The sequence below is a fragment of the Phaenicophaeus curvirostris genome (genome assembly GCF_032191515.1).
Source record: "Phaenicophaeus curvirostris isolate KB17595 chromosome W unlocalized genomic scaffold, BPBGC_Pcur_1.0 scaffold_35, whole genome shotgun sequence".
NCBI classification, from domain to species: domain Eukaryota; kingdom Metazoa; phylum Chordata; class Aves; order Cuculiformes; family Cuculidae; genus Phaenicophaeus; species Phaenicophaeus curvirostris.
The window spans coordinates 2,668,985-2,696,968 of record NW_027206664.1 but is presented as its reverse complement, the minus strand read 5'-3'; the positions used below and the strand labels follow the sequence as shown (position 1 = coordinate 2,696,968).

General features: G+C 44.0%; 1 protein-coding gene across 3 annotated transcripts in view; it reads left to right on the top strand.

Annotated features, from left to right (window-relative positions):
• The window catches only part of LOC138733825 (ubiquitin-associated protein 2-like), a 112,757-nt gene that overhangs the window by 21,888 nt on the left and 62,885 nt on the right, over positions 1-27,984 (top strand). For all 3 annotated transcript variants that reach the window (XM_069881311.1, XM_069881310.1, XM_069881312.1), the window contains exons 2-5: positions 8,704-8,843; positions 20,790-20,867; positions 22,491-22,601; positions 27,461-27,614. In XM_069881311.1, coding sequence (XP_069737412.1) covers positions 8,745-8,843; positions 20,790-20,867; positions 22,491-22,601; positions 27,461-27,614 — 442 coding nt within the window. In that variant the 5' untranslated portion in view covers positions 8,704-8,744. The remainder of the gene's footprint in view (positions 1-8,703; positions 8,844-20,789; positions 20,868-22,490; positions 22,602-27,460; positions 27,615-27,984) is intronic.

Here is a 27,984-nt window from a genome sequence, read left to right as displayed (position 1 = left end):
CTTCAGGTACCATACGTTACCTGGCTATCAGACGTGTAGGCTATAGTTTAGCTTGTGCTTTACAAACTGAAAACTTTGTTTTGATGTGTGTGTACTGCTGTCATATCCAAATTGTGGATTGCAATATTTTGAGTAGCTTTGGTGAAATTAGAGAAAATAGCAGTGAAACGTATTTCTAGGTATCAGAATTTCTAGGTATCAGAATATGCGTGAACATGATGTTAATACAGAAATGATGAACAGATTGAGACCCAATGGCATTATAATTTCTTAACGTTATCTTAAATCACAGTGGGCTAATTACAGACAACCATATTTGAAACTATTAGTTTGTCTTTCAGAGAGGTTAGTGCTCTCTTTCATGTTCTCTGTTTCAGGGCTTTTTCTCATTGTTTATTGTGCTAGGTTCAAATTGTTTGATCATTATTAGTGTATATTATCTTAAGGTTTTGGACATTGGCAGTGCAGTCAGCAAGGCTTATAAAAGCAGATTTTAACGCAAAGAGCAAAAGTAGTTTTTACTGCAAACTTAACTGAAGACTATTCCTGATGTGTTTGAAATATTAGTGGATAGCCGTGACCAGATAGTCGGTGATAAGCATTGAACTTGCTGTTCAGAACATCTCCACATCTAGTTAGTATTTTGCTTTTCATGGAACATGTTTCTATGAGCTTGAATAACCTCTGTTATGACTGTATCTGGCTTTTAGGATGTCAAGTGCAGAGCTCTGAAAGCCTGTGTGTTCCAGGGCTTAGAAGACAATGAAGTTAGACTACCTTAAGAGGCTGGGAAACGAGTTGGCTTTGGTGAATATATTCATAAAACTGGCAAAACACAGTGTTCCAGTTCGGCTCATACTACAGTCACTTCCTTGTAAAGGCAGGCCTTTTGTTAAATATGTAAGAGCACACAGAAATATACTTTCTCCTCAGACTTAATTGAATGCTTTAACTAGCACATAAAGAAGTTCAGTGTTGGGGTTCAATTTTGGCCAACAAAAATGTATTTCTAAAATGAAGAAGATATTTAGATGATGAGGTTAATTGTCTTTTTGATTCTAGATGAGGCTTCTGAGCATAGTGAATCAATGTTTAAACTCAAACATCTCATTGCGACTTTAATTGTTGAGTGCCCATTACTTGTGAATGCTGGTGAGCAGTTGGATATTGAACACATCGTTGTCCATGCAATCACAGCAGTTTGCTCAGTTTTCATCTGAGCATTATTGTGCATTAAACATTGTGCTAGTTGGCTTGTACCAAAGCTGCTGCCTTGATAAGTTGCGTGCTGAGGCATGTTCATACATTGGGGCTGCAGTAAAAATGCTTTGCTGCTTGTTTGCACATTATTCCATTCCAGTGGAAACAAGGATAGGTGACATGGGAGGACTACAGAGATTCTGTTCGCCACTGTAGGGCAGAAATTCGTGTGCCCAAAGCTCAATTAGAGTTGAAGCTGGCCAGCACTGTGAAGGAAAATAAAAAGGGCTTTTTAAAATATGTTAATAACAAAAGGCAGGCCAGAAATAACATTGGCCCATTACTTGATGAGCATGGACACCTCACAAACAGGGGTACAGACAAAGCAGAGATGTTTAATGCTTTTTTTGCCTCTGTCTTCAACACTGATGCTGGGCTCGGTCATCCCCAGAGCCCTGGGCTAGAGGACCAAGATTGTGCAAATGATAAATTCCCAATCAACCCCGAACTTGTGCAGGATTTGCTGCTCCAGCTGGATCCCTATAAGTTGATGTGGCCTGATGGGATTCATCTGAGCGTGCTTAAAGACCTGGCTGATGCCATAGTGAGACCTCTCAATGATTTTTCAATGCTCTTGGGAATCCGGAGAGGTATCAGTTGACTGGAAGCTGGCAAATGTCTCAGTCTTCAAGAAGGGGAGCAGGGATGACGCCGGTAACTACAGGCCTGTTAGTCTCACTTCAGTGCTTGGTAAGATTATGGAGAAGATTATTCTGGTAGCTACTGAAAAACACCTGAAAGACAACACAGTCATTGGTCCCAGCCAGCACGGGTTCATAAGGGGAAGGTCCTGCCTGACAAACTTAATTTCTTTCTACGTCAAGGTTACCCACCTAGTTAACCAAGGGAAACCAATTGATGTAATCTTTCTGTATTTCAGCAAAGCCTTCAATACTGTCTCTCACAGTATCCTCCTGATCAAAATGTCCAGCATTCAGCTGGATAAACACATAATGCAGTGGGTGAGCAGTTGGCTGATGGGCTGGGCTCAAAGGGTCATAGTGAATGGGGTTACATCAGGCTGGTGACCAGTCACTAGCAGGGTTCCACAGGGATCCATCTTACGACCAGTACTCTTTAACGTCTTCGTAAATGACCTGGATGCAGGACTTGAAGGTTTACTAACCAGGTTCACTGATGACACGAGAGTGGAGGGAGCTGTTGAAACTCTTGATGGCAGAGAGGCCCTGCAGAGGGATCTGGACAAATTGGAGAGCTGGGCAATCACCAATCGCATGAAGTTTAACAAGGGCAAGTGCCAGGTTTTGCACCTGGGATGCAGCAACCTTGAATATACATACAGACCTGGGAGTGAGAGGCTGGTGAGCAGCCCTGCAGAAAGGGATATGGGGGTTCTGGTTGACGACAAGTTGAACATGAGCCAACAGTGTGCCCTGGCAGCCAAGAGGGCCAACTGTGTCCTGGGGTGCATCAAGCACGGCACTGCTAGCCAAACAATCCAGGGAGGTGATTGCCCCACTCTGCTCTGCACTGATACGGACCCACCTTGAATATTGTGTGCAGTTTTGGGTGCCACAGTATAAAAAGGATATCAAGCTACTGGAGAGTGTCCAGAGGAGGCCACAAAGTTGGTGAAGGATCTAGAGGGGAAGCCATATGAGGAGCGGCTGAAGTCACTTGGTCTGTTCAGTCTGGAGAAAAGGAGACTGAGGGGGTCCTCATAGCAGTTCACTGCTTCCTCACAAGGGGAGGAGGAGGAGCAGGCACTGATCTCTTCTCTCTGATGACCAATGATATGACCTGAGGGAACGGCAGGAAGATGTGCCAGGGGAGGTTTAGGCTGGATATTAGCAAAAGGTTCTTGACTCAGAGGGTGGTGGAGCACTGGAATAGTCTCCCCAGGTCATGGTGCCAAGCCTGACAATATTCAACAAGCATTTGGACAATGCCCTCAGACACATGGTGTGAATTTTGGGGTTGTCCTATGCAGGGGCAGGAGCTGGACTTGATCCTTGGGGGTCCATTCCAACTCAGGACATTCTGTGATTATCATAGAATAACCAGGTTGGAAGAGACCCACCGGATCATCAAGTCCAACCATTCCTATCAAACACTAAACCATGTCCCTCAGCACCTCGTCCACTCGTGCCTTAAACACCTCCAGGGAAGGTGACTCAATCACCTCCCTGGGCAGCCTGTTCCAGTGCCCAATGACCCTTTCTGTGAAAAATTTTTTCCTAATGTCCAGCCTAAACCTCCCCTGGCGGAGCTTGAGGCCATTCCCTCTTGTCCTGTCCCCTGTCACTTGGGAGAAGAGGCCAGCTCCCTCCTCTCTACAACCTTCTTTCAGGTAGTTATAGAGAGCAATGAGGTCTCCCCTCAGCCTCTTCTTCTCCAGGCTAAACACCCCCAGCTCTCTCAGCCGTTCCTCATAAGGCCTGTTCTCCAGCCCCTTCACCAGCTTTGTTGCTCTTCTCTGGACTCGTTCCAGAGCCTCAACATCCTTCTTGTGGTGAGGGGCCCAGAAATGAACACAGGATTCAAGGAGCGGTCTCACCAGTGCTGAGTACAGAGGGAGAATAACCTCCCTGGACCTGCTGGTCACGCCGTTTCTGATACAAGCCAAGATGCCATTGGCCTTCTTGGCCACCTGGGCACACTGCTGGCTCATGTTCAGTCGGCTGTCGACCAACACCCCCAGGTCCCTCTCCTCCAGGCAGCTTTCTAGACAGACTTCTCCTAGTCTGTAGCACTGCACAGGGTTGTTGTGCCCCAAGTGCAGGACCCGGCATTTGGCCTTGTTAAACCTCATGCCATTTGACTCTGCCCAGCGGTCCAGCCTGTTCAGATCCCTTTGCAGAGCCTCCCGACCCTCCAGCAGATCAACACTTCCACCCAGCTTAGTGTCATCCGCAAACTTGCTAAGGGTGCACTCGATGCCTTCATCCAGGTCATTGATAAAGACATTGAACAGGGCTGGACCCAGCACTGAGCCCTGGGGAACCCCACTTGTCACTGGCCTCCAGCTGGATCTAACGCCATTTCCCACCACTCTCTGGGCCTGGCCATCCAACCAGTTTTCCACCCAGGAGAGTGTGCGCCTGTCCAGGCCAGAGGCTGACAGTTTCCTAAGCAGAATCTTATGAGAAACTGTGTCAAAGGCTTTACTGAAGTCCAGGAAGACCACATCCACAGCCTTTCCCTCATCCAGCAGCCGAGTCACTTAGAAGGTGATCAGGTTAGTTTGGCAAGACCTGCCTTTTGTGAACCCATGTTGACTGGGCCTGATCACCCAGTTCTCTTGCATGTGCTTCATGATAGCACTCAAGACCACCTGTTCCATGACTTTCCCTGGTACTGAGATCAGACTAACAGGCCTGTAGTTCCCTGGATCCTTCCTGTGACCCTTCTTGTAGATGGGCACAACATCAGCCAGCCTCCAGTCCAGTGGGACTTCCCCAGTCTTCCAGGACTGCTGGAAGATGATGGAAAGGGGTTTGGCCAGCACATCTGCCAGCTCCCTCAATACCCTTGGGTGAATCCCATCCAGCCCCATAGACTTGTGGGTGTCTAGTTGGGCTAGCAAGGCTCTGACCACCTCCTCTTGGATCATGGGAGCCTCATTTTGCTCCTCTGACTCCTGGGTTTGTACACAGAGGGAACTCCAACTTTCTTTACAATTAAAGACTGAGGCAAAGAAGGCATTAAGTGCCTCAGCCTTTTCCTCATCCCCTGTCACTGTTGTTCCTTCTGGGTCCAATAGGGACTGTATGGTCTCCCTAGTCCTCCTTTTATTATTTATATATTTATAGAAGGATTTTTTGTTATCTTTCACAGACTTAGCCAATCTGATTTCTAGTTGGGCCTTAGCCCTTCTGATTTTTTCTCTGCATGATCTCACTTCCCTCCTGTAGTCCACCCAAGAGGCCTGTCCCCTCTTCCAGAGCCCATAAACATTTCTCCTCTTCTTGATATCACTCAAGATCTCTCTGTTCAACCAAGCTGTTTTTTTCCCCTGCTGGCTTTTTTTCCGGAACATGGGGATGGCTTTCTCCTGAGCTGCTAGGACTTCCTTTTGGAAGAGCTCCCAGCCCTCATGGGCTCCCTTGCCCTTAAGGACTGTCTCCCATGAGACTTTGCCAACCAGCCTTCTGAAGAGTTCAAAGTCTGCCCTCTGGAAATTTAATGCTATTGTCCTGCAAACCACCCTCTTCACTTCACCTAGAACAGAAAACCCTATCATCTCATGGTCACTTTGTCCTAGGCGTCCACCTACTGCCACATCCCCCACAAGGCCTTCTCTGTTCACAAACAGCAGGTCCAGGAGGGCACCTTCCCTTGTTGGGTCATTCACCAGCTGTGCAAGGAAGTTGTCTTCCACACACTCCAGGAACCTCCTAGACTGCTTCCTTTCTGCTGTATTGTACTTCCAGCAGATATCAGGAAGATTGAAGTCTCCCACAAGAACAAGAGGCATTGACATAGAGATTAACCCCAGCTGTTTATAGAAGAGCTCATCAGCTGCTTCTCCTTGGCTGGGTGGTCTGTAACAGACTCCCATCACAAAATCTACCTTCTTGTGGGCTCCTCTGATTTTAACCCACAGGCACTCAATCTCCTCTTCACCACAATCCATCTCAACAGTGTCCAAGTCCTCTCTTACACAGAGGGCTACCCCACCTCCTCTCCTACCCTTCCTATGCTGCCTGAAGAGTTTATACCCCACCATAGCTCCACTCCAGTTATATGAGTCGTCCCACCATGTTTCTGTGATGGCAATGACATCATAGGCTCCTTGCCCTATGACAGCTTCCAGCTCTTCCTTATTGCCCATGCTGCGTGCATTGGTGTAAATGCACTTCAGCTGAGCTGCCGAGCCTTCAGCCCTCTTAGAGGGAGCAGAGTTCATTCCCAATTGCCTGGTAACTGGAGTAGCTAGCACCAGAGTGCCTGTATCTCCCTTAGCACCCCCAGGTGTGTTCTCCCCCACTTTCTGTGTGGTGAGGTACTGGTGGTCCTCACCAGCACACCCTCTCCAAATCACCAGTGCCCCATGTCCAGGCTCACTCCTTTCTAGCCTGGTCTCAACCCCCTCCCCCTTCACATCTAGTTTAAAACTCCATTTATGAGCTTAGCTAGGTTTTTAGCAAGGGCTTTAGTCCCCCTAGGAGACACACGTGTCCCATCCTTAGCAACAAAGTCTGGGGGTGCGTGAGCCACCCCATGATCAAAGAAGCCAAAGCCCCTCTCCTCACACCAGGCTCAGAGCCAGGCATTAATCGAATTCTTCTTCCTGGCTTCCCGCTCCTCTCTATTTAGCCTTGGGATGGAGCAGAATACTATCTGTGCCCCAGAGCCCTCCATCATTTTCCCAAGGGCCCTGAAGTCTTTCTTGATGCCTTTGGTCTTTCTGTTTACTAGATCATCATTACCAGTTTGGACTATCAGAGGATAGTAGTCTGTCTCGTGGACCAGGGAAGGAAGTTTTCTAGCTACCTCCTTCACTGATGCCCCCGGTAAGCAGCAGACCTCTCTGTGGAGCAGGTCCGGTCTGCAAATGGGTCCCTTCGTTCCTTTTAGGAGGGAGTCCCTTACAACAATCACCCTCTTCTTCTTGATGGAGGATGTTTTTATTTCTTTCTGAGGATGGTGCAGCCTAGGGAAAGATTCTAGGCTGTGGGAGCCATCATCCTCATCCTCAGGATTGGATTCCACCTGGAGCACCTGGTACTTGTTCACCAGGGGGATCTGGGGCTTTGCTGTCTGGGTGAGGGGAGCAGGTTTCCTTCATCTGGCAGGAACTTGCTGCCATTCCCCATCTCTTGTTCCCCCAACCTTGCAGTTTGCAGGTGGGTGGTGTTTGGACACACCAACTCCAGCAGGCTGCTGAGTTAGTGAGAGGGCACTGCTCCACTGGTCTCTCACATTCCCTGATGGTCCTCAGCCCCTTTACCTCCTCCCTTAGCTCCTCCACCATGTGAAGGAGTTCCCCCACTCGGGTGCAGCTTTCACAAGTGGAGCCAGTACCAGAGGCACGAGCTGGCATGGGAGGGGGCCCTGCCTGCAGCCCAGGGTCTGGGGAGCTGCATGCACCCATTGTGACTGTGGCTGGGTGGCAGCATCCATCCTGCCTGCTGCAGCACATGGAGCAGCTTTAATCTTTTGACAGGGGGCCACCATGGTCCTCGGTGTCTTCTACCTAGTCTCTAGGTCCTCTCTGCGCCCTGCCCGCTCAAACTGCCCCGCTCCAGGTCGCGGTGCTCCCAGGGGGACTATTTAAATCTCCCGCGGTAGCCGCCGGGACCGCCCCCTCCCGTCAGGCCCCGCGGGACCAGCGTGTGGGGGCTGTCAGGACCCCCGCCTGAATTTTTCTGGGAGTTTCCCGGCTCAGGGAAGCTCCCACCGCCTCAAAATGTCCACCCCAGCACAGAACTCACGGTCCTGCTGCCAGGTGCCGCCAAAGAAGCAGTGTTGTTATCTTCTGCCCAGAAGAAGACAGCCTGCTTGCACGTTGTCCTTAGGTTCCTAAATCTGCAGTTTTACTTCCCAGTGTCATGGGAACAGAAATCAGGCAGTTTACTGACTGTTCTGACCAGATGAGAGATCTGTTTCCAGTTATTATAGTTACTTTAAACTATGCTCATGAATTAGCCTTATGTTAGATGCTGTATAAATACAGGGGAAATAAATTTCTTGTTTCAAAGTACAATAATTTGAATGCTAGAGGATGAATGAGAATGAAACCTGACTGCTGCAAATGAGATAGCAGTGATGTGTGTGGTTTGGGTTTTCTTTTAGGTTTCTTTGTCATGCAACAAAGAGATGTTTGAAGCAGGGTAATGGGTAATTTTGTAAATAATTTCTGTAAGTATGAGGGAGAAAAAAACCCCAAAATACTGGCTGCAGAGGCTGGATTTAAAGGCAAAGATCACTATTCCTTTTACAAATGAGAGGTGAAAAGTAGAGTGGATGTTGGCCATGACCTCCATATATGTACAGGAAGGAAAGCAGTTTAAGGATAGACAAGAGAGGAACTGCCTAGTTTGTGAATGGGATTTTTGTGTTAGCTTTCTGAGTGGGTATGAGAGTAGTTAAATTCCAGGTATCAAAACAAGAGAACAGATATTACAGAAATTCAAGGAGTAATACAGCTGGAGCTGAAATTTCAGCAGAGTAGCAGATAAAGTCTATATGTTAAATAACTGGATAAAAGCTGTGAGATTTAGATGTTTTCTGGAAGTACAGTTCTAGACAGATCCCAATCAGCTGACAAAAATGCTTTTTATCCACTGCATTTTCCCTTTACTGTAAAGACTGCGATAAATCTAGTAATGGTGTATTATAGCTGCTTTCTCAGGATTTGTCCATATAGAATTCACGGTAAAGGCAGGAGGAGTTCATGCTGCTGCAGTTGTATATTATCTGGGTATTGAATCAATACTCTGCCTTAACTAATGCTTTTTTTTTTTCTTTTTCTTTCAGATTTTCTATTTTGTACATACACTGTTTTGTATATACTATATATGATGACTTCAGTGGGCAGTGAACGTAATCGGGGCACTCGGGACAAAACACAACTTTCAACCACACAGCCAACACAACTACAGAAACAAGTAGTACAGGTATGTGCTACTATATAATCTTCTTTGAGTTGAAATTGAGTGTGTAATGATATGCATTTCTTCCCTTAGTCAGTAAATACAGAAAAGACAGGAGCAAAACTGGTCTGTTTTGGAAAAGTATGTTTGATATCTCACTTTAATTACTCAGTAATCCAGCACGGCATTAACTTGTTCCTGTATTCTTGCCTCTAAAGGAGCTTAGTGTTCATTAGCAACACTTTCCATCAGTGAGGAATTCAGTGTCTATGCCTGTGTCAGAATTTCTGTCCTGTGAACTCAGTGTTCTCAGATCTTAGCTTTTCCATATGTCAGTTTCCTGATGCTAGAAGATTTCTGGTTGATAGAGAGGACTTTGAGTGGGTGGGAAAAGCTTTATTCGATGCATGCTGTGTTCTACAGTATGATTCAGCATATCTGTAAGTCACAATCCTAAACTTGTGCAGTGTCCTGACAAAGTGAAACAAAGATGGTTGTCCACTAATAGACTACAATTATTTTGAGTATCTGTGAGACTGAAATTAAGCTCTTAACTGTTCTGCTGCTGAGAATCAAGACAATGGGTTAAGTTGTGTGCTTGTCTGGGTTACAGAGAGCGCAAAATGTTTCTGCTCCTGGCAACTCATTATTCTCTTGTCAGGTACTTCTCAAAATTGGACTCAATTCAAGAATTGCCTCAGTTGCTGGCAGAGAGTGCATCTGTCTAGAGGTGCTCCCCTGGGAACTTGTCTTTTATTGTTTTCTAGAACAATCTTTAACATGGAGGGAGTCTTGTTCTTTTTTTGTACAGTATTAATTATGGGAGCTCAAGCCCTTATCTCCTTGCACTGCAGCACTTTGCATAGTGGTGATTCATGCTCATGTGTGAATTTAGAAAGTGACTTTAAACAGATGAAGTTGAATTTGGTTTTGTTTTATAACAAATAAGGCTGCAGGAATATAGTGAGTAGGTTGACAGAAGTGGTGGTGTTATAGTTGAGTTAACAACACAAAGTCCAAATGTGGATCAATTTACTATTTATTTAGATAGGAAAGCAAAAGCAGTGCTGGGCGGCCGGGGAGTCGCAGCTCCACCAAGGCTCGCAAAGTTAGGTAAGCTGAGCAACCCCTTTTATCCCCTCCCCGAGTTTGTTTCACATCTTTGAAGATGCCCCCCCCCCCCGTTCCTTTAGGGTACATGCAGTTTCCATATGGCCAGATAATAAATCAGCTAAGTTTACAGAGTTGTCTCAGTTCAGCAGTCTTCAAGGTTGTAGTCCTGTTTCTCATCAAACAGTTCCTAACTCCCCTTCCTCCCTTTCTCCTTATCTTTGGCAATTTGTTCCTTTCTCGCACAGGGTCGCATTCTTTGAGCTGGCTAATCCACATCTGCTGAGGCCCGAGGTGATTTGTTGCTCTTGACTCTTGCTTCAGGAGGTTTCAGAAGGCTTGGCTGTAAATTCAGTAGATACTATCTATATACAAAATGTATATGGTCATGGTAACCTTTAGCTTTTAATTAAGATAGCATTGTGGCTTTGTCTTTCTTACCAAACAAGATGTTCCTGTGCCTTGAAACAGAAAGATCGCTGCTCGTTTAGTTGGCTTGATCAGCAAATTACTTTCTGTTACTCATTACAGTGGTTTCCTCTTTTTTGACATTTGCAATACAGCAGTGGAGTACTCTGCTCGGTTTTGGGTTTCCTGGCACAAGACAGACATTGGCAGATGGGAACAAGTCCAGCAAAGAGCTGCAAAGAAGGCTGAGAGGCTGGAGCACAGGATGAATGAGGGGTGGCTGAGGGAGCTGGATTTGTTCAGCCCTAAGAAGGCAAGGCAAAGTCTTATCTTCTATTCATATACATCATGAAAGGATATTGAAAAGGTGAAGCCAGACTCTTTTCAGAGACACAATGGCACAAGTTGGAACGCTGGAAATTCCGTCTGTTAAAAGGAAAACAAAATGTTTACCAGGAACATGACCATGAATTAGAGATGTTGTAGGATCTCTGTCTGGTCCCAAGTAGCCCCTCTGATGGGACATGCTTTCAGTGGGAGGTTGCACTGAGTATCGCTGGAGGATCCTTCCAACCTCTGATTAATTGATTTTAGGTGTTAGGTCTTACTGACCTTTTTCTGCATTTTTTCCATTTATTCTACTTCTTGCGTAATAGATACTGGTTTGGTCAATTCAGTGGAAAGTATGGTTATTTAATATATAGCAATTATTTTAGTTTTAGTGCATCATATTTTTTTATTGTTTAGCTATCGGATGGACCTTCCTGCTTGGTCAGGCTTTATAGATGAACAGAAATGTGTGGGATTTTACTGTTTAATCACCACTGTTTCATTTTTCTGAATATAGAATAATGTTGACTTCCCAAATGAAGATTTCATTGTCATAATATTACATTGATCATCGTTTAAGTTATTTAAGAAATTACATCACGGTTCTTTTGCATTGCTTCTGGATAATAAATATACTATTTTATTTTAAGATCTGAGCCTTTTACTGTCACTTAATTTTGTGTTTTGCACACTTCTGTTTTCTGGTAGTTCAAAGTCCTTAGTTAAAAATTTCTTTCACTTTTATGCCGCAGTGATAATATTAGGTTGGTGCAAAAATAATTGCTGTTTTTAACCATCAACTTTAAAGCAGTATGTCTCAGGTTAGAATAAAATTTATTAAATGAAATAAGAACCATTAGAATCTATGGATTTTTGCCAACAAAACCCAAGCCTGTCTGTTCCAGTAGCACAGAATTCTGGAGCTCTGGAACTGATGAATTCTTCAAAGGCATTTTGAGCTGCTGCTTGGTTGTGGAAAACCTTCTCTCATAGGAAGTTGTTGAGCTGCTTGAAAATGTGGTAATCGGTGGGAGAGAGGTCTGATGAGGAAGCTGGGTGAGGTAGGGTTTCATAGCCCAGTTCGTGCAGCTTCTGCTGAGTCATTTGCGAGACATGCTGTGAGAGACTAATTCTGTGACGGAAAAGGTACGCCTTAAACCAATAGTTTCCGTCCGTTTAACTGCAGAAAGAAGCAAGTCGTGTGGAGGTAGGGCAGTACCTCTGTCTGTGCCAGCTTCCCTGTCTTGCAGGCAGCACAGCTGCGCCTGCGTGTTGAAAAAGGTCATACCGTGGTTCCGCCGGTAGAGGGAGCAAGAAGATCATCTAAGACCCCAGACTCATTTCCAGAATCTCCAGAACCTCTCAGAAAGGGCACTATGCAAGTGCACCAAAACTCCTGCCATGAAGGACCCTCATCTATAAATAACACTCTCGAGATAGTGCACCTGTCATTCTGGGATCCTGGAAGACAACGCTGGAACCTGGGGTGGTGATATTTTACTCTTTTCTCTCTTTCCTCTTCTCCCCTCCTTTCTTTCTCCTTTTCTTGCTACAGATTTAACAAGCCAATGTCTATCTCATTACTAAGACCTTGCCTGTGTAAATAAATTTTTTTTAAGTCAATTATTTGGTGTCACTTTACCTTAATTTAGCCCGAGGGTAATCCACAAATTTTAGGGGCTCAAGCCCCTCCCCAGTGACCCCTGGACAGTCCAGTTTGGGTCATAATACACGTGGTAAGGTGTTGGATGTAAACACTGCAGTTCCTGGTGCATTTTGTTGATTTCTTGGCAATACTCTGCTGTGATGGTTTTGTCAGGATTCAAGAAATTGTAGTGGATGATCCCACTTGACCACCACCAAACAGTGACCATAGCCTTCTTTTGATGCAACTTTGGTTTGTGGAAGTGTCTTGGTTCTTCACCTTGGTCCAGATACTGTGCAGAGCGGCATCAGTTGTCATATAGCATCCACATGTCACAATGAGATCAAGACATGGATTGATTTCATTGTGCAAAAAAAACGCAGAGCAGGCTTTGTAACAGTGATTTTTTTGTTTTTCCTTCAGCTCACGTGGAACCCATTTGTCAAGCTTTTTTGCTTTTCCAATGTGGTGCAAATGTTGAACGACTGTTGAATGGTCAACAGTTAGTTCTTCTGCAACCTCTAATTGTTTTACATGGATCCACTTCAATACTGTCCCTTAATTGGCTGTCATCTATCACAGAAGGATGGCTGCAGCCCTCCTCATCTTCAAAGCTCTCATTTCCATTGCAAAATTCTTGGAACCAATGTCAAGCTGTGCATTCATTGACTGTCCCTATGCTAAATGCTTGGTTGATATTGCTGACAGTTTCTGCTGCTTTATGATTCCCCTCCCCCCCCTTTTTTCTTAACAAGAGAATCACTTGAATTTGCTTTTTTCCATCTTTAATTTGACAGTGTAATACAAAAAAAGGATAAATGGTGAAAACAAAACCATTAGCATAAATAAGTAGAGTTAATTTCATGCTTTAAAATGGTGTACTACATGGACACAGTTAAATAAAAGTTTAATCCAAAATAAGCATCTCTGTTAACAATGAGAAAAATGGCAATTAGTTTTGCACCAGCCTAATATATCTTGTAAGGTTGAGTAAAGTTTTAGCTGTCTTCAGATACAACTATTTTCTTAGTTGCAATTAAAACGTAACTATACTCTTTTATAGGATGCTACAATGTTACTCATAGTGATGATGCCTGAAAAATAAAGAACAACCTATCGCTGGGAAAAAAACCCAAAACTTTTTGTGGCACTAATTTGGTGTTTGTGTAGTAAAGACATCTTTGTGGTTTTTTTTTTTTTTCCTTTCTTCTGAATTTCACTTCCACCTGGGTGTGATCTACTGGCATAAGTATTCACAATATTGCACCTACTTGTGTTTCTAATCTCTCTGCTTATACAGGAAAACTGAAGATACTGTCACACATATGATATTGTTATAAAAGTGGTATATTTTTGTTTAATTTATGGAAAAAATTAACCTTAATGCCTTCCTGTTTCTGGTCAAATATGCTGACATGCCTCTACAGAATTTGCATTGAATGTTTTTACTCTGGATATCTCTAAAGGAAATCTCTTCACTAGCTTAAAGATTGTAGTGGGCCTGAGGAGGCTGGAGTCGGAGCAAGAAGATGGATCAACAAGGCTTAATTCCTGAAACAAGTAGAACTTTTGTTTTTGCTCTCTGCTGAGCTCTCAGCAGACACCAAGAGTGAGCTCCTTTGCACTGCACTGCACTGACTGGGAGGCTTTCATGGTGGGTGGCACCAGGGCTGGCACGAAAAATTCCAGAGTAGGCTTTCCTCTGTGTTATTGACTGATGTATTAAACTGTCAGCATGACACTTTGAAAATGTGAAGTAGTGCAGATTACTTTGTTACAACTTGGAATGTTGCCTCTGTTGCTTCCCTTAAGAAACTGGGATAGCTGCAGTAACCTCTCAGAAAATAAGCAGCTGGTGGTAGGTATATGGTGGAGTAATTTTTAGACTCTTCTCAGCATTTACACTTGGCAACTTCCTCTAGAGCTTGTATTTGTGGTAAACTTCAAAATGAAGCAGTTTCAGGCTGATAAAGTCTGAACTTGTGAGGCACAGTATTTCATCTGGGTATCCTGTGAAGTGTGACTTTGAAAGGTGAGTTTCAACCAGCTGCCCAGGATGAATCCTTTCAGTCAAAAATTTCAGCAGATGAGATGGTCTCCTTCTCAATGTAAGAGTTTTCTGCAGCACATCAACTTGCATTTTGAGTCCTGGCTATCTTCAGTATCAGCCTTCTCTAGCATGAGATGGAAGCCTCTTCTGTTTGAGCAGAAATCAAATTAGGATCAGGACCATGTAGCACAGAGTTATCTTGGGTATATTCATGGGAGTGCAGTTCAGGTCGGCTGCAAACACCACACTATGAAGAGTTGCCTGTATGATGCAACACTAGTGTTCTTGAGTTGCTTTCTCTCTGAGGCAGCCACAGCCTATTTGGATTTATAGCACTTTACTGCATCCATTCATTTTAGTCTTTCAGCTTTTGGAGAAGTTGCCAGCATGGATTTGTGGTTACAGAAGCACCAAATATTTCATCAATAGAAAGATCCTTTAGCAGTTTTCAGAGACCACTATTTGCTTATGAAGGAAAGTGCAGCTGTTCAGAGGCAAAATTTTGAGACATGACTCAGTCTCTTTTGAAGTGCTCAGAGTCAGGTTGTTGGGCGAGTCATGGAAGGTGATGTGAACAGGAATCATCAGAGATGTGGTAATTTAGAAATACTGTTGCCAGTTTGTTATGATAAAACTAACTCTGGAGTGGTAGTGTGGTGGGTTGACCCTGGCTGGATGCTAGGTACCCACCAAAGCTGCTCTATCACCTCCCTCCTCAGCTGGACAGGGGAGAGAAAATACAATGAAAGGCTTGTGGGTTGAGATAAGGCTAGGGAGAGATAATTCACTAATTATCATCATGTGTAAAACAGACTAGACGTAATAATAAATTAAATAATTTCACCATCAAGTTGGAGTATGATAATGAGAAATAAAAACAAACCTTAAAAACACCTTCCCCTACTCCTCAATTTCACTCCTGATTTCTCTACTTCCTTCCCAACAGCAGTGCAAGGAATGGGAAATGGGGATTGTGGTCAGTTCATCACACATTTGTGCTGCTGCTTCCTCCTCTGGGGGAGGACTTCTCCTGCTCTTCCCATGCTCCACATGAGGTCCCTCCCATGACAGTCAGTCCTCTATGAACTTCTCCAATGTGAGTCCTTCCCACAGGCCGCAGTTCTTCATGAACTGCTTCAGCGTGGGTCCTTTCCAATAGTTGCCATCCTTCAGGAACAGACTGCTCCAGCATGGTTTCCCTGCGGGGTCATAGGTCCTGCCAGCAAACCTGCTCTAGCACAGGCTCCCCTCTCCACAGGTCCTGCCAGGAGCCTGCTCCAGTGTGGGGTTCCCACAGGGTCACAGCCTCCTTTGAGTGTCCATCTGCTCCAGCGTAGGGTGCTCCATGGACTGCAAATGGATAACTGCTGCATCATTAACCTCCGTGGACTGCAGGGGGATAACCCACCTCACCCAGGTCTTCACCACAGGCTGCAGGGGAATCTCTGCTCTGGTGTCTGGAACACCTCCTCCTACTCCTCCTCCTTTCTTGACCTTGGTGTCTGCGTAGTTGTTTCTCTCACATATTCTAACTCTTCTCTCCGACTACTCTTGCTGTTGCGGCAGCAACTTTTTTCCCCCTTCTTAAATTAAATTCTTAAATTCTTTTTAGAGAAGAGCAACGAGCCTGGAGAGAAGATCAATGAAGCTGGTGAAAGGGCTGGAGAACAAGTCTTACGAGGAGCGGCTGAGAAAGCTGGGGTTGTTTAGCCTGGAGAAGAGGAGACTGAGGGGAGACCTTATTGCTCTCTACAACTACCTGAAAGGAGGTTGTGGAGAGGAGGGAGCTGGCCTCTTCTCCCAAGTGACAGGGGACAGGACTAGAGGGAATGGCCTCAAGCTCCGCCAGGGGAGGTTCAGGCTTGACATCAGGAAAAAATTTTTCATGGAAAGGGTCATTGGGCACTGGAACAGGCTGCCCAGGGAGGGGGTTGAGTCACCTTCCCTGGAGGTGTTTAAAGCACGGGTGGACGAGGTGCTGAGGGGCATGGTTTAGTGTTTGATAGGAATGGTTGGACTCGATGATCCAGTGGGTCTTTTCCAACCTAGTGATTCTGTGATTCTGTAAATACATTGTATCAGAGGCACTACCACCGTTCCTGATGGGCTTGGCCTCGGCCAGCAGCAGATCTGTCTTGGATGCGACTGGCACTGGCTCTATCGGACATAGGGGAAGCTTCTAGCAGCTTCTAACAGAAGCCACACCGTAGCCTCCTGCTGCTAAAACCTGGCCATGCAAATCTAATACAGATAATTACTAAATAAAAGTAAAAATAATAATATTGAAGTGTAGGCTTATGTGGTAAATTCTATTTTATTATATGGTTTTCTTCTGTATGTGGTGACCTTTAACTGTGCTTCAAACACATTAGCATGCATTGAAATTGCTTCTGTCATAGAATCATAGAATGGTTTTTTGTTGAACCTCACGAGGTTCACACAGGCCCACTTCTTCAGCTTGTCCAGGTCCCTCTGGATGAGATCCCATCCTTCTGGTGTGGCAACTACACCACTCAGCTTGGTGTCATCTGCAAACTTGCTGAGGGTGCACTCAATCTCACTGTCTATATCATTGATGAAGATACTAAACAGCACTGGTCCCAGTATGGACCCCTGAGGGACACCACTTGTCACGTATCTCCATCTGGATATCGAGCCATTGACAACTACTCTCTGAATGTGATCATCCAACCAGTTCTTTATCCACCAAACAGTCCACCCATCAAATCCATCTCCTCCAATTTAGAGAGAAGGATGTTGTGAGGGACCATGTCAAAGGCTTTACAGAAGTCCAGATAGATCACATCCATCGGTTTTCCCATGTCCACGGCTATGGTTACCCCATCATAGAAAGCCACTAGGCTGGTCATACAGGACTGGCCCCTGGTGAAGCCATGCTGGCTGCCATTAATCACCTCCCTGTCCTCCATGTGCTTTAGCATGTCTTCTAGGAGGATCTGTTCCATGATCTTCCCAGGCACAGAGGTGAGGCTGATGGGTCGGTAGTTCCCAGGGTCATCTTATCTACCCTTTTTAAAAATGGGCACAACGTTACCCTTATCCTAGTCACCAGGGACATCTCCTGACTGACATGACTTTTCAAATATCATGGGGAGGGGCTTGGCAACCACATCAGCCAATTCCCCCAGGACTCTGGGATGCATCTCATCAGGTCCCATAGACTTCTATATGTTCACGTTCCTCAGGTGGTCATGAACCTGATCCTTCTCTACAGTGGGAGGGGGTTTACCCCCCTGGTCACCATCTTGCTGTCCCATGACCCAGGAGGGGTGAGGAGAGCGGTTATCAGTGAAGACCGAGGCAAAAAAGTTAAGTACCTCAGCCTTCTCCTCGTGTGTTGATACGAGGTCACCATTTTCATTCATCAGTGGGGGTACATTCTCTTTAACCTTCCTTGTCTGATTGACGTACCTGTAGAAGCCCTTCTTGTTAGTCTTTACTTCCCTTGCCAAGTTCAGCTCCAGCTGCGCCTTGGCCTTCCTGACCCCATCCCTACACAAGTGAGCAGTGTCCCTAGACTCTTCCCAGGTTCCCTGTCCCTGCTTGCACTGCCTGTGCAGTTCCCTCTTGCTCTTCAGTTTGACCAGCCCGTCTTGACTCAGCCAGGCTAGTCTCTTCCCTTCCCTGCCTGATTTCCTACATATGGGGACTGAGCGTTCTCGTGCTTTATGGAAAGCATCTTTAAATATTTGCCAGCTCTGTTCCGCTTCCTTGTCCCTGAGGACCATGTCCCGGGGGGGCCTACCGAGTAACTCCTTGAAGAGCTGGAAGTCTGCTTTCCTGAAATTTAGTGTCCTGACTATACTCCTCGCCTGTCCCATATTCCTCAGGACCTAAAACTCCACCAGCGCATGATCACTGCAGCCCAGGCTGCCTCCGATCTTGACGTCACTGATGAGCTCACTTTTATTGGTGATCATCAGGTCCAGTATCGCATCCCCTTGGGTGAGGGTCTCTATTAGCTGGGTTAAGAAATTATGTTCAGTGCCCTCCAGGAGTCTCCTGGATTGCCTGTAGATTGCCATGCTTCTACTCACTACATCCCTTTAAGTCCCTGCCTACATCCCAGTGCGGGGAGGATACTGAATCCCTTCGATCAGGGGCTTTTTCTGGTGGCTGTCTCTGTTCCTGTATCAGGGAACTCAGGGTGTGGTTCCACCAGTCTGTCTCTTGCTCAGACTCCCTGATGCTCCTTAGCCTCTCCACTTCCTCTCACAGCTCTGCCACCAGGTTGAGGAGACCTTCCACCTGCTCACACCTCATGCAGTCATTGCCCTTGCTGCCCTCTGTTTCCAGTGCAAGCTGGTGGCACTCCATGCAGCCTGAGACCTGGACAGCTGCGTGTTTTCCTGGGAGCTCAGTCTGGGCTGATGCAGCCTCTCACCGGGTGGACACCATGGCTGAGCTCCTTCTCACCAACTGAACTGAGCGCGGAGACTTCTCCTCCCCCACGCACCCTGCCTTCACAAACTGCTGAGTCTGCCCTTCTGCCGAGTCCCGCCCCTGTTGCGACTGAGGGTCAGGAGCCTCGGTCAGAAGCCGCCCACCCCTTGCTCCCTGTTGGGGGGTTCCCTTGCTCCACAGAGCACGTTTTCTGCCTCGATGTAGCACCCAGCTGCAGCACTTACCGTGTCTGCTACCATCTCTCACTGATTCAAACTTCATAGGCAACAAGTGCCCTTACTCATACAGAAGTTTCTGAAGGAGGAATCAAAATTACACCAAATTCAACTTTCACTGGTATTAGATATACAGATATAAATATAGATAATTGCACTACAATCAGAGAAGCTTAACTGACTTCTACCTAGGGCTTTATTTTTCACACAACCAAGGCAATCTTCAGACTGCTAAAATCCTGACTAGCAAAACCTGCCCAGCTCTGCTGCTGTCAGAAGACAACATTCCCAAGTGATTCTGGACAATCAAAAGGCAGTGAATGTCCTAGAATATTCAAAGGACTTGACCTTATGTTTCAGACATCAGTACCTACAGAGACACTATTTTCATCTTTTGCTGCCTTCCTCCAAGAACACCACTATTTTAGATAGCAACTGGCTGGAATTCCACATGCAAAAAGAATAAAGTCCTGCTCCCTGTCCTAACTATAAGCCCCACATTTGCAAGGACCTGCAAAATGCACTGGTTACCAGCACTTACCAATGACTGTAGTGAAACTTTAGGTAAAAGAGACTCAGTTTACTCCATCACTGCTACATTCAGTGGCGAAGAACCATCAGTATTGCAAATCTTCTCTTCATACATGTTCCTCTGGGTTCATCTCTCCCGCAAAAATGGAACAATCAAAGAAAAACAGTGCTTTCCCTCCTAAGATTTCCTCCCTAGCATACAGTGAAAGGGCACTACAGTGTCCACAACTTCCAAAAAAAGCAGCAGCTAACAGAACTAGAGCCTTGTCACCCCCTGCAACAAATACCCAGACTGAATCATACACTGCATTAACTAGGAGGCTTGTAAATATCATTAACTAGTACTTCACAAAAAGGAACAGTTCATTTCAGCTGAGGATGGCTGAGCAGAGTTTGGGACAAATAAAAAAAATACATGACTAGATTTTTAGTTCCCATTTGGGATCTGGTTGTATATTCATTCAAAGTTCAATTCATAGGGCAAATAGAATCCAGTTTATTCCATTGCAATCAAGTTTCAGCTCACATCTAATACCACACAACTGCAATTCACCGCCAGAAATGGCATTCCTGCTCCCCTACTCCTTAACCACATAATATTGCTACTTCCCATCAATCAGGCTAACGATTGTGCAGCTGCACAGGGAGTCAGTTCAGTGAGCTGAACCAAGAGCAGACTAAACCCTCTTAAAAAAAAAAAGGTGAATCAGTTGAATAAGCTTATCCAGTGGAAAACTATGTGGCTATACAACTGCTTAATCTGACATGAGGGATAGGGATCAAATTCATGAGGAAAGAGGGAACTTGCCTTTCAGCAGCCATGCACCATTATAACATAACATAGGTAAAATGTGAAGTTTCACATTTTGTTTTCCTGGGATCCACTATAGCAAGACTTGATCCTATCCTGGTCAGGCCCTCTGCATGCAACAACAACAACAAAAAAAGACATTAAAAATGCCTTGTGGCCACGAACTTTCAACCAGTTCGTGGCTACTCTTCAAAGACAGCTCTTCACACTCTAGCCACACATACAAACAGATTAGAATGGGTTGAAATTGCTTCTGTCCTAGCTAACTTTTTAACTATAAAGCGGGCATATAGGAGATGTTAATCCCTTCCCCATAGCACCCCTGTGCTTGTTTTGTATGTTCTCTTTGAGAATCTGGAGACAAAAACATAGTGACGCTAGGCGATACTTTTAAAAAATATATTATTGCCTTTTGTGTATTTTATTGGTTGTTTGCGTTTTTCAGGCAACAGCAGAACAGATTCGACTTGCTCAGATGATCTACGATAAGAATGACGCAGATTTTGAAGATAAAGTGAAACAAGTATGTTTCTTACAGTACGGAGTTGTTATGCCCTGCAATAAGGTGCTCTAAAGCTGGCTTATATCTTGGAGCTAGCGTGTCTTTTTCTGATTTAGGTGAAACCTTTTTTAGAAGGACGTAAGTTTAACTAGGAAAAGGTGCTCTTAGTGCACTGTAAAGTCTGTTTTCAAGAAATTGTGTGGCAATACAGTTCTGGCTGCGCAGTTACACCAATACATTCTCCTTTGCAGACAAGCCTTTAAGCCAAAGCTCATCTGTGCTGATGTCTCTTCTAGGCTGTATCTTTCTCTAGTATGGTCCTGATGCTTAATGATTGTCAGAATAAAGAGTGCATTCAACTTGTCCATGTGTACATGTACATGGGAAAAATGTCACCTGTGTAAACTGAGTTTTCTTATCTTGGCTGTTTTTCAGGGAAAGTAAAAATCTAATAGCTTAAAGGTGAATTGAAGCGTTATTTAAAAAAAAAATAAATCTGACCTCCTGGATCTGTGTATGCATAAAAATGATAGAATTACACTGTGAAAATGAAATCTCATACCATTTCCTCTACCATGCTGAGTTTTGAGTGTAGATACTTGAGCTTCCATCACTGAGTTATAGCCAAGACCATTAATTTGAGCAGTACTGAGAATCTGAGCCCCTGTTCTGCTGTGGGTATCAGTGATTATGTCCTAGTGAAGACACTATAACTCATGGAGAACCTAGGAGTACACCCATAAGGAGAAAACAATTAGCATGAATGCATTAATGCAGATGTCTTGATTTCTTTTCTGTTGTGAAACCTCCTGTGGAGCATCATTAAGTGCTTTTTGTTGTTCTTGTTATAAACTTGTTCTGTTGGTGTGCCAGAAGTGAAGTCTTGTACTTCCTGAAGCCAAAGGACCCTCATCAGTAGTGCCTGTAGCTCTGCTGATGGGAAGGATAAGAATTAAGTTCTGTATAGGAAATCTCTAGTATTTTACATTGTGCATGTATATTTCTAGCGCATGTAGGTTTTTTTCTTTGAGTGAAGTTGCTGGATGTGTCCCATGACAGACTGATTATTTCCATCCCACACTCCTCAGGACGTGCGCTGCAGGTCCACAGAGCATAACTCAGTACTAGATCTCCTTAATCAGCCACCACTTATGTCTTTTGTGTGGCCTTATGCTGAAATGGATTGAAGGAGCTGATCTGGCTGAAAAATAACCTTTTCCTTAGTCTGGATGTTTTTCCAGGTGGACCTGTTCTCTGCCATGGCTTATCTTATGTCAGTGGGATAAAGAGGAAGATGTTTGATGGGGAGGGAGGGAGGACAGACAATACTGGAGTCACCCTGGTCTTTTTACAACTTTACCCTCATATACTGCTGTCTCTGGGGTGACAGCATTCGCTGCAACCATAAAGGAAAAAAAAAAAAAAAGCATGAAAGAGTGCTTTCTTGTTTACCATTTAATTTGTTTCATCTTGTCTCTTGTTTGAATCACAAGCAGATGTGTAAAATGCAGATACCTTTATTTAGGATTTTAGTTTGCTCTGACATAGTAGTTATGCGCTTTCTTGCAAACTGTGGTGGTACTAACTCTTTTTCTCTTATGATGATAATTTAGATATTTTAACATGTCTGACTTTTACTGCCAGCTTATGGAAGTGACGGGGAAAAACCAGGATGAGTGCATAGTGGCACTACATGATTGTAATGGGGATGTGAACAGAGCAATCAACATACTGCTGGAAGGAAGTTCAGACACGGTAAGGTTTTACTTTCATATTAAACCACTCTTTCCATTTGCTGCATCTTTCTACTTCTAAGAAGTGATTAGGAAAGTCATATTTTGGAAGCGTTTGATTTCCATGTCTCCATTCAAATTCTTTTGAAGGAAATGGAGACTGGGGCAGCTTCTCTACTGCATGCATACCTTAGAGTAGGCTGAACCTTGAAAATGTTGTGGGTGTTCAGCTGGTCTCTTGCAGAGTCTTCTGGCTTACATTTATATGCAGCAATTTTAACTGCAGCAGTGCTCCGTCCGACACAGGCCTGGTTTTTGCTTCAGTGTTTGTAGTCACCCTGTAGCACCTCCACAACCCTGAGACCCGAGTCTAAATGTTTGCTATGAAGGGCAATCTTTATAAACCTGAAGGGCAGACAGATATTTGAAGTCATGCAACTTCTGTAGGCGTGCACTGCCAGTATTTAAGTTGGAGGAGGTTTCCACATCTGAAAGTTACCTTGGCAACACTACTAATGGCAGAAGAGGATACAGCAAGTAGTTGCTCCTTTCACCGTGTTGCCTATTTGTATGACTTGATTGAAAAATAGAAAGAGGAGACTAAACAATGTGTATATAACAACAAATAATGCATCTTATAATGTTGCAGAGAGTCCTTTTTTTATCCCAAGAAATATGGGCTTGATGATCTTAAGGTCTTTTCCAACCCAAACTATTCTATGACTCTATGATTATAGCTATCAGCTTTAGATAAAAAAATGCACCGATAAAAACTTCACTGAACAAATGGTTTGGCAATGACAATCTTTAAAATCATTTCAGCAGATGTGTTGTAAACATTAATTTTCTCCAAGCAAACCAAAGAAGCTGAACTGCTGGGAAAGTCAATTCACAAGTCCTGGAAGAGCTAAGCATACAACTTCTTCCAAGCTGGCCTTTAAGATTTCAAGAAAGCAGAGCTCCACATCTCTCTAGCCATAAATATCATGCTAGTATAAAATACAATAGCCATAATACCCAATAATTATCCAAAACATTTGGATAACCCAAGCTAGTGTGAAGCTCTATTTTCAGTCTCTTGCATGTTGTCTCCAGCTGAATGCTTTTAGGCTTTAACTATAATAAGTAGAGTTTAGATATACATTTTAGCAAAGTTCAGCACAGTGTTTGAGCTATGCCTATGTGAGGTCACTTCACCTGGCAGAGAAATTGAAAAGTCTTGAAACTGAGAGCTTTCAGGAAATTCAAGAGGTGGCAACAGTCTCATTTTATTCAACAGAAGGACTAAGTCAATCTCTAAACAGAGCTAACTTTCTCCACAGTAGTGTGCCAGAAGAGACAGCTTATTCCCCTTGCTCTTCCACATTTCTCCCTTAAAAAAAAATAATAAAAAAAAAAATATACACTTATAATACACACTTAAGAATACACTTATAAAAATATGGAGGTGCTTCTGCCCAAGCAAGAGGGGGCTATAATCAACCAACATTAGGACAGCCTTTCTAATACATCTTATGATAATCTAGAAGACAGTCCTTTCCCCCAGCCACAGAAGTACCTTCCTACGTTCAGTTTCAGGCATTAAACTAGAGCCTCAAACAACCCCAAAGCAATTTTAGCCACTAAAAGCAATCTTTATGATTTTTTTTATACAAAACTAAATATTCAGTGCTTTTGCTGGTTATCTTTTAGTTTGTCTTTCACAGGAATAATACACTTCAACATCCACCCTTTCCCTAGCAAAAGCCCCACCTTGTGAAGGCTTGCTTCCTCTACCAGCTCATTAAAACTCAGAGTAGTCTCTCTGCTCGGCAAAAGGAATGTTGTTTTTGCAATATAGGCACTGAATTTTTCCCGATAAGGACCAGCAACAAAGACACCCAAAACTTTGTGCCTCATGTACGTTACGTCTGCAGCCAAACATTAAAAACACACAACAATGGTTATCCTTGTAGAACACATAGTAATATCAGTGCAAACCGATATTGCGGTTAAAGGGGCAAGAAATCCAAAACCATGGAAGTAAGTATCTAGATAAGGGGAGGGGGCAACTGCGGAGATATGGTGGGAGATGTGAACAGGGTCGGGAGACTTGATAGGCTAATTAGGAGCGTCGGATAGGCTGTAAACCTTAAAGTACCCAGCCAATGGGGAAATAAGGGAGGGAAAATCTGGTCATGGGGCAGGGGTTTAGAAATAAAAGATGTGCTAAGTGTGTACAGGTGTGTGCCAACTTGGTGGAACACCTGTTCATGCATGAATGTGAATAAGTGTCCTTAATCATTCCTGGTATCAAGGTCAGGCTGACAGGCCTATAGTTCCCTGAATCCTCCTTCCAGCTCTTCTTGTAGATGGGTGTCACATTGGCAAGCCTCCAGTCATCTGGGATCTCCCCTGTTGACCAGGGCTGCTGATAAATGATGGGGAATGGCTTCTTCTTGAGTCCCAGCAAAAGCTCCCTGTTCAGCCAGGCCGTTCATCTTCACTTCTGGATCGTCTTGCAGCACATGAGGACAGCCTGCTTCTGCACCTTTAAGATTTCCTTCTTGAAAAAGGCCCAGCCTTCCTGGACCCCTTTGCCCTTCAGGACTGTTTCCCAAGGGATTCTCAACCAGGGACCCAAACAGGCCAAAGTCTGCCCTCCAGAAGTCCATGGTAGTGGTAGAAGTGGTTCCTTTCAGTGTACATATTAATACATGGTTAACAAAACTAGAAAAGAAAAAAAGACTTCATATTCTGCCTGAAAAATCAAACTCTACATGGCAATCACATTAAACTGTGACCAAACACTATTGTAGCAAATAAGTATTGTAAATACATTGATAAATGTTGTGTAATCAAAGCCAAGAAGCCTCTGGCAGTTAGAAACATCAGCTTTCCTTATAAAAGGAAAGGTCAGTTGTGCTGTAGTTTTCTATCTGAAGTGCTTGATAAGCATAGAATTTGGCTTTCTGCCCATGTGTTTTAAGTTCAGTGTTGTGGCACAGCCTGGGTAATTGCACTTCAGGTGCCAAGCACAATAGAACTCAGAGGCACGTCAGTAACATACTTTAAACCTCGTCTTAACTTACTAGAATGAAATCTTGCCCTGCAAATGTGCCAGTTCCATGAAGCGCCACACCAGGCTGTTTCCCTGGCCATGCTACAGAGCTGAAATCCTTTCCACACTTGACATCAAATCCCACACGCCAGTTTCACTATGCATAGAGGCTTTATTTTGAACTTAAGTCTTCAAAGCACAGGAGAGACAACCTGGCATGGCTGTAGAAGGGCACAAGGAGCTGGAACTATTAAGATAATTCAAAAAAGAAATCCCAGAGGTAGGAGGCAAAAAAGCTGGGTAGCTCCAGAGTTGGTGCAGATCCTTCTGACATTTCAAAGGATGAGGCAGCCAAGGCATAGCTTTGCCTCCTCCAATGAGTTTACCCAGATTCTCCCCGATACGCTCTTTCTGAGAATTATTTGTGAAGCCTTCATAGCATAGGTCTCCCCCAGCAAGCCTACATACCCAGGCCTTGACTTGATGGCTTTCTCTTCCACAGCAGGAACATCCTCCTCCTCGCCCAGCTCGTTACACAACCCCAGCTTTATGTTTTGCTCTTGGAGAATTGCTGCAGCTGCCTCATGGACAAAGTCTGTGCAGAGGAGCGTGACTTGTCAGTACATTAGGATTAGTGCTGGGGTGCTTCAGGAAACTACTCAGGTTTTTATTATTAAAAGACAGGAATAAGCCAAAGTTGCTGTTAAAAAAAATAAATAAAAAAATCTCTTTGCTTTTGTGCTTAAGCAGCCTGTAAGCTATTCACTTGGATAATTTCTTCAGCTATTCCAAATAATTACTGTACTTGTAAACATACAAATCGAACTTGTTTTGGAAGAAAGCCTTCCCGTCTACTATTTATAAAAAGCAAAATACTTTCTACCTACAGATTTAATCAACTATGCTATTAATAAGATATATCCATTTTACATAAAAATGTTAGTTTATCCAGGATCATGGATACAAACTCATTACAGATAGAAGACTTGGTCCCTATCCTATTCACTAAATCATACCGCCTCTTACTCTTGTAGGCTGTAAACCTTAAAGTACACAGCCAATGGGGAAATTAGGGAGGGACAATCTAGTCATGGGGCTGGGTTAGAAATAAAAGGTGTGCTAAGTGTGTACCTATTTAGTGGAACACCCGTTCATGCATGAATGTGGATTAACCTTAAAGCTGAAGCCTGATGTTTGGACTTTCGTCCCTTGTCTTGTTTAAACATATTTTTTTCCTGCATTTTGCTATGTGTGATGAGCTGTAGCTATTAAGAGTGGATGGTCTGGCTTATTATGGCCCCAGTTTTCCCAGTTGTTTTTGTTCCATTCTCTTTTGGTGCTTGAATTCTGGTATGTCTGGATAATGTTTTCTCCCCCGCCTTTAGGCCATGTATTTATTCTCATCAATCTCTTGTTCAATTATGCTTATAAGTTTTTTTTTCATTTCCTTGGGAGAAAAAGATAGCTCTGTGCATGCTTCCTTGCTGGTTTTATGGAAGTAGTTGAGAGGAAAACTGTTGCTTGCTTCACAGATTTTCTGTGTTGTGGTCATATCTAGACTTCCTTGAACTTGTGAAAACCCATTGTAGCTGGAATATTTGCAATTCTCACATTACATAAGACCATCCAAATTCTAACACTTTTTTTTTCTCATCTCTTCCCAAAAATTAACACCCTGCATTTCCGTTTGTGTCAGTGTGGTTACAGTAGGCATTACATATGTGATTTTATGCAAATACCTTTTTTTTTTTTCCCACAAACTGGAGGGTTGTGAGGTGGAAGTATGCATTGAGAGCTTTCTCTTTTTTACTTCTGTATCTAATTCTTTTCTACCCAAATAGACTTCTTGGGAGACTGTAGGGGGAAAGAAGAAAAGCCTTGGAAAGGAAAGTTCAGAAAACAAAGAAAACAGAGAAAAACGAGGGGACAGGGAAGTGAGTCGCGGACGGGGAAGTTCCAACAGACGGGGAAGAGGAGGCAGCCGTGGCCGAGAGTGTATGTATAGGGGTTAATTTTTAAAGATTCAGGCACTTTTCTTGCAGCTGAAACTGAGTGAGTTAAGAGTGAAGACTTTACTCCATTAAGCATATCTGAGCTATAGCTCAGTGCTGAAGGAATCATAACTTCTTTGTGTGACAGGTATGCTTGATCTGTCTATGTGACTTGATTTTGGGATGGTCTGTGCTGTTCTTGTTCAGAGACACTCAATTTAATTTAAATTTAATTTTTTTGATTAATTGATCTTGTACAAATTGCTGTTCTTTATGTAAGTTTCAGAATTGGGTCTTGAGAGCAAGTATGTCGCTGCACAGCTGATATATTTTTGTTTCTTTTAATGAAAAAATATCCATCTTTGACTCCATCT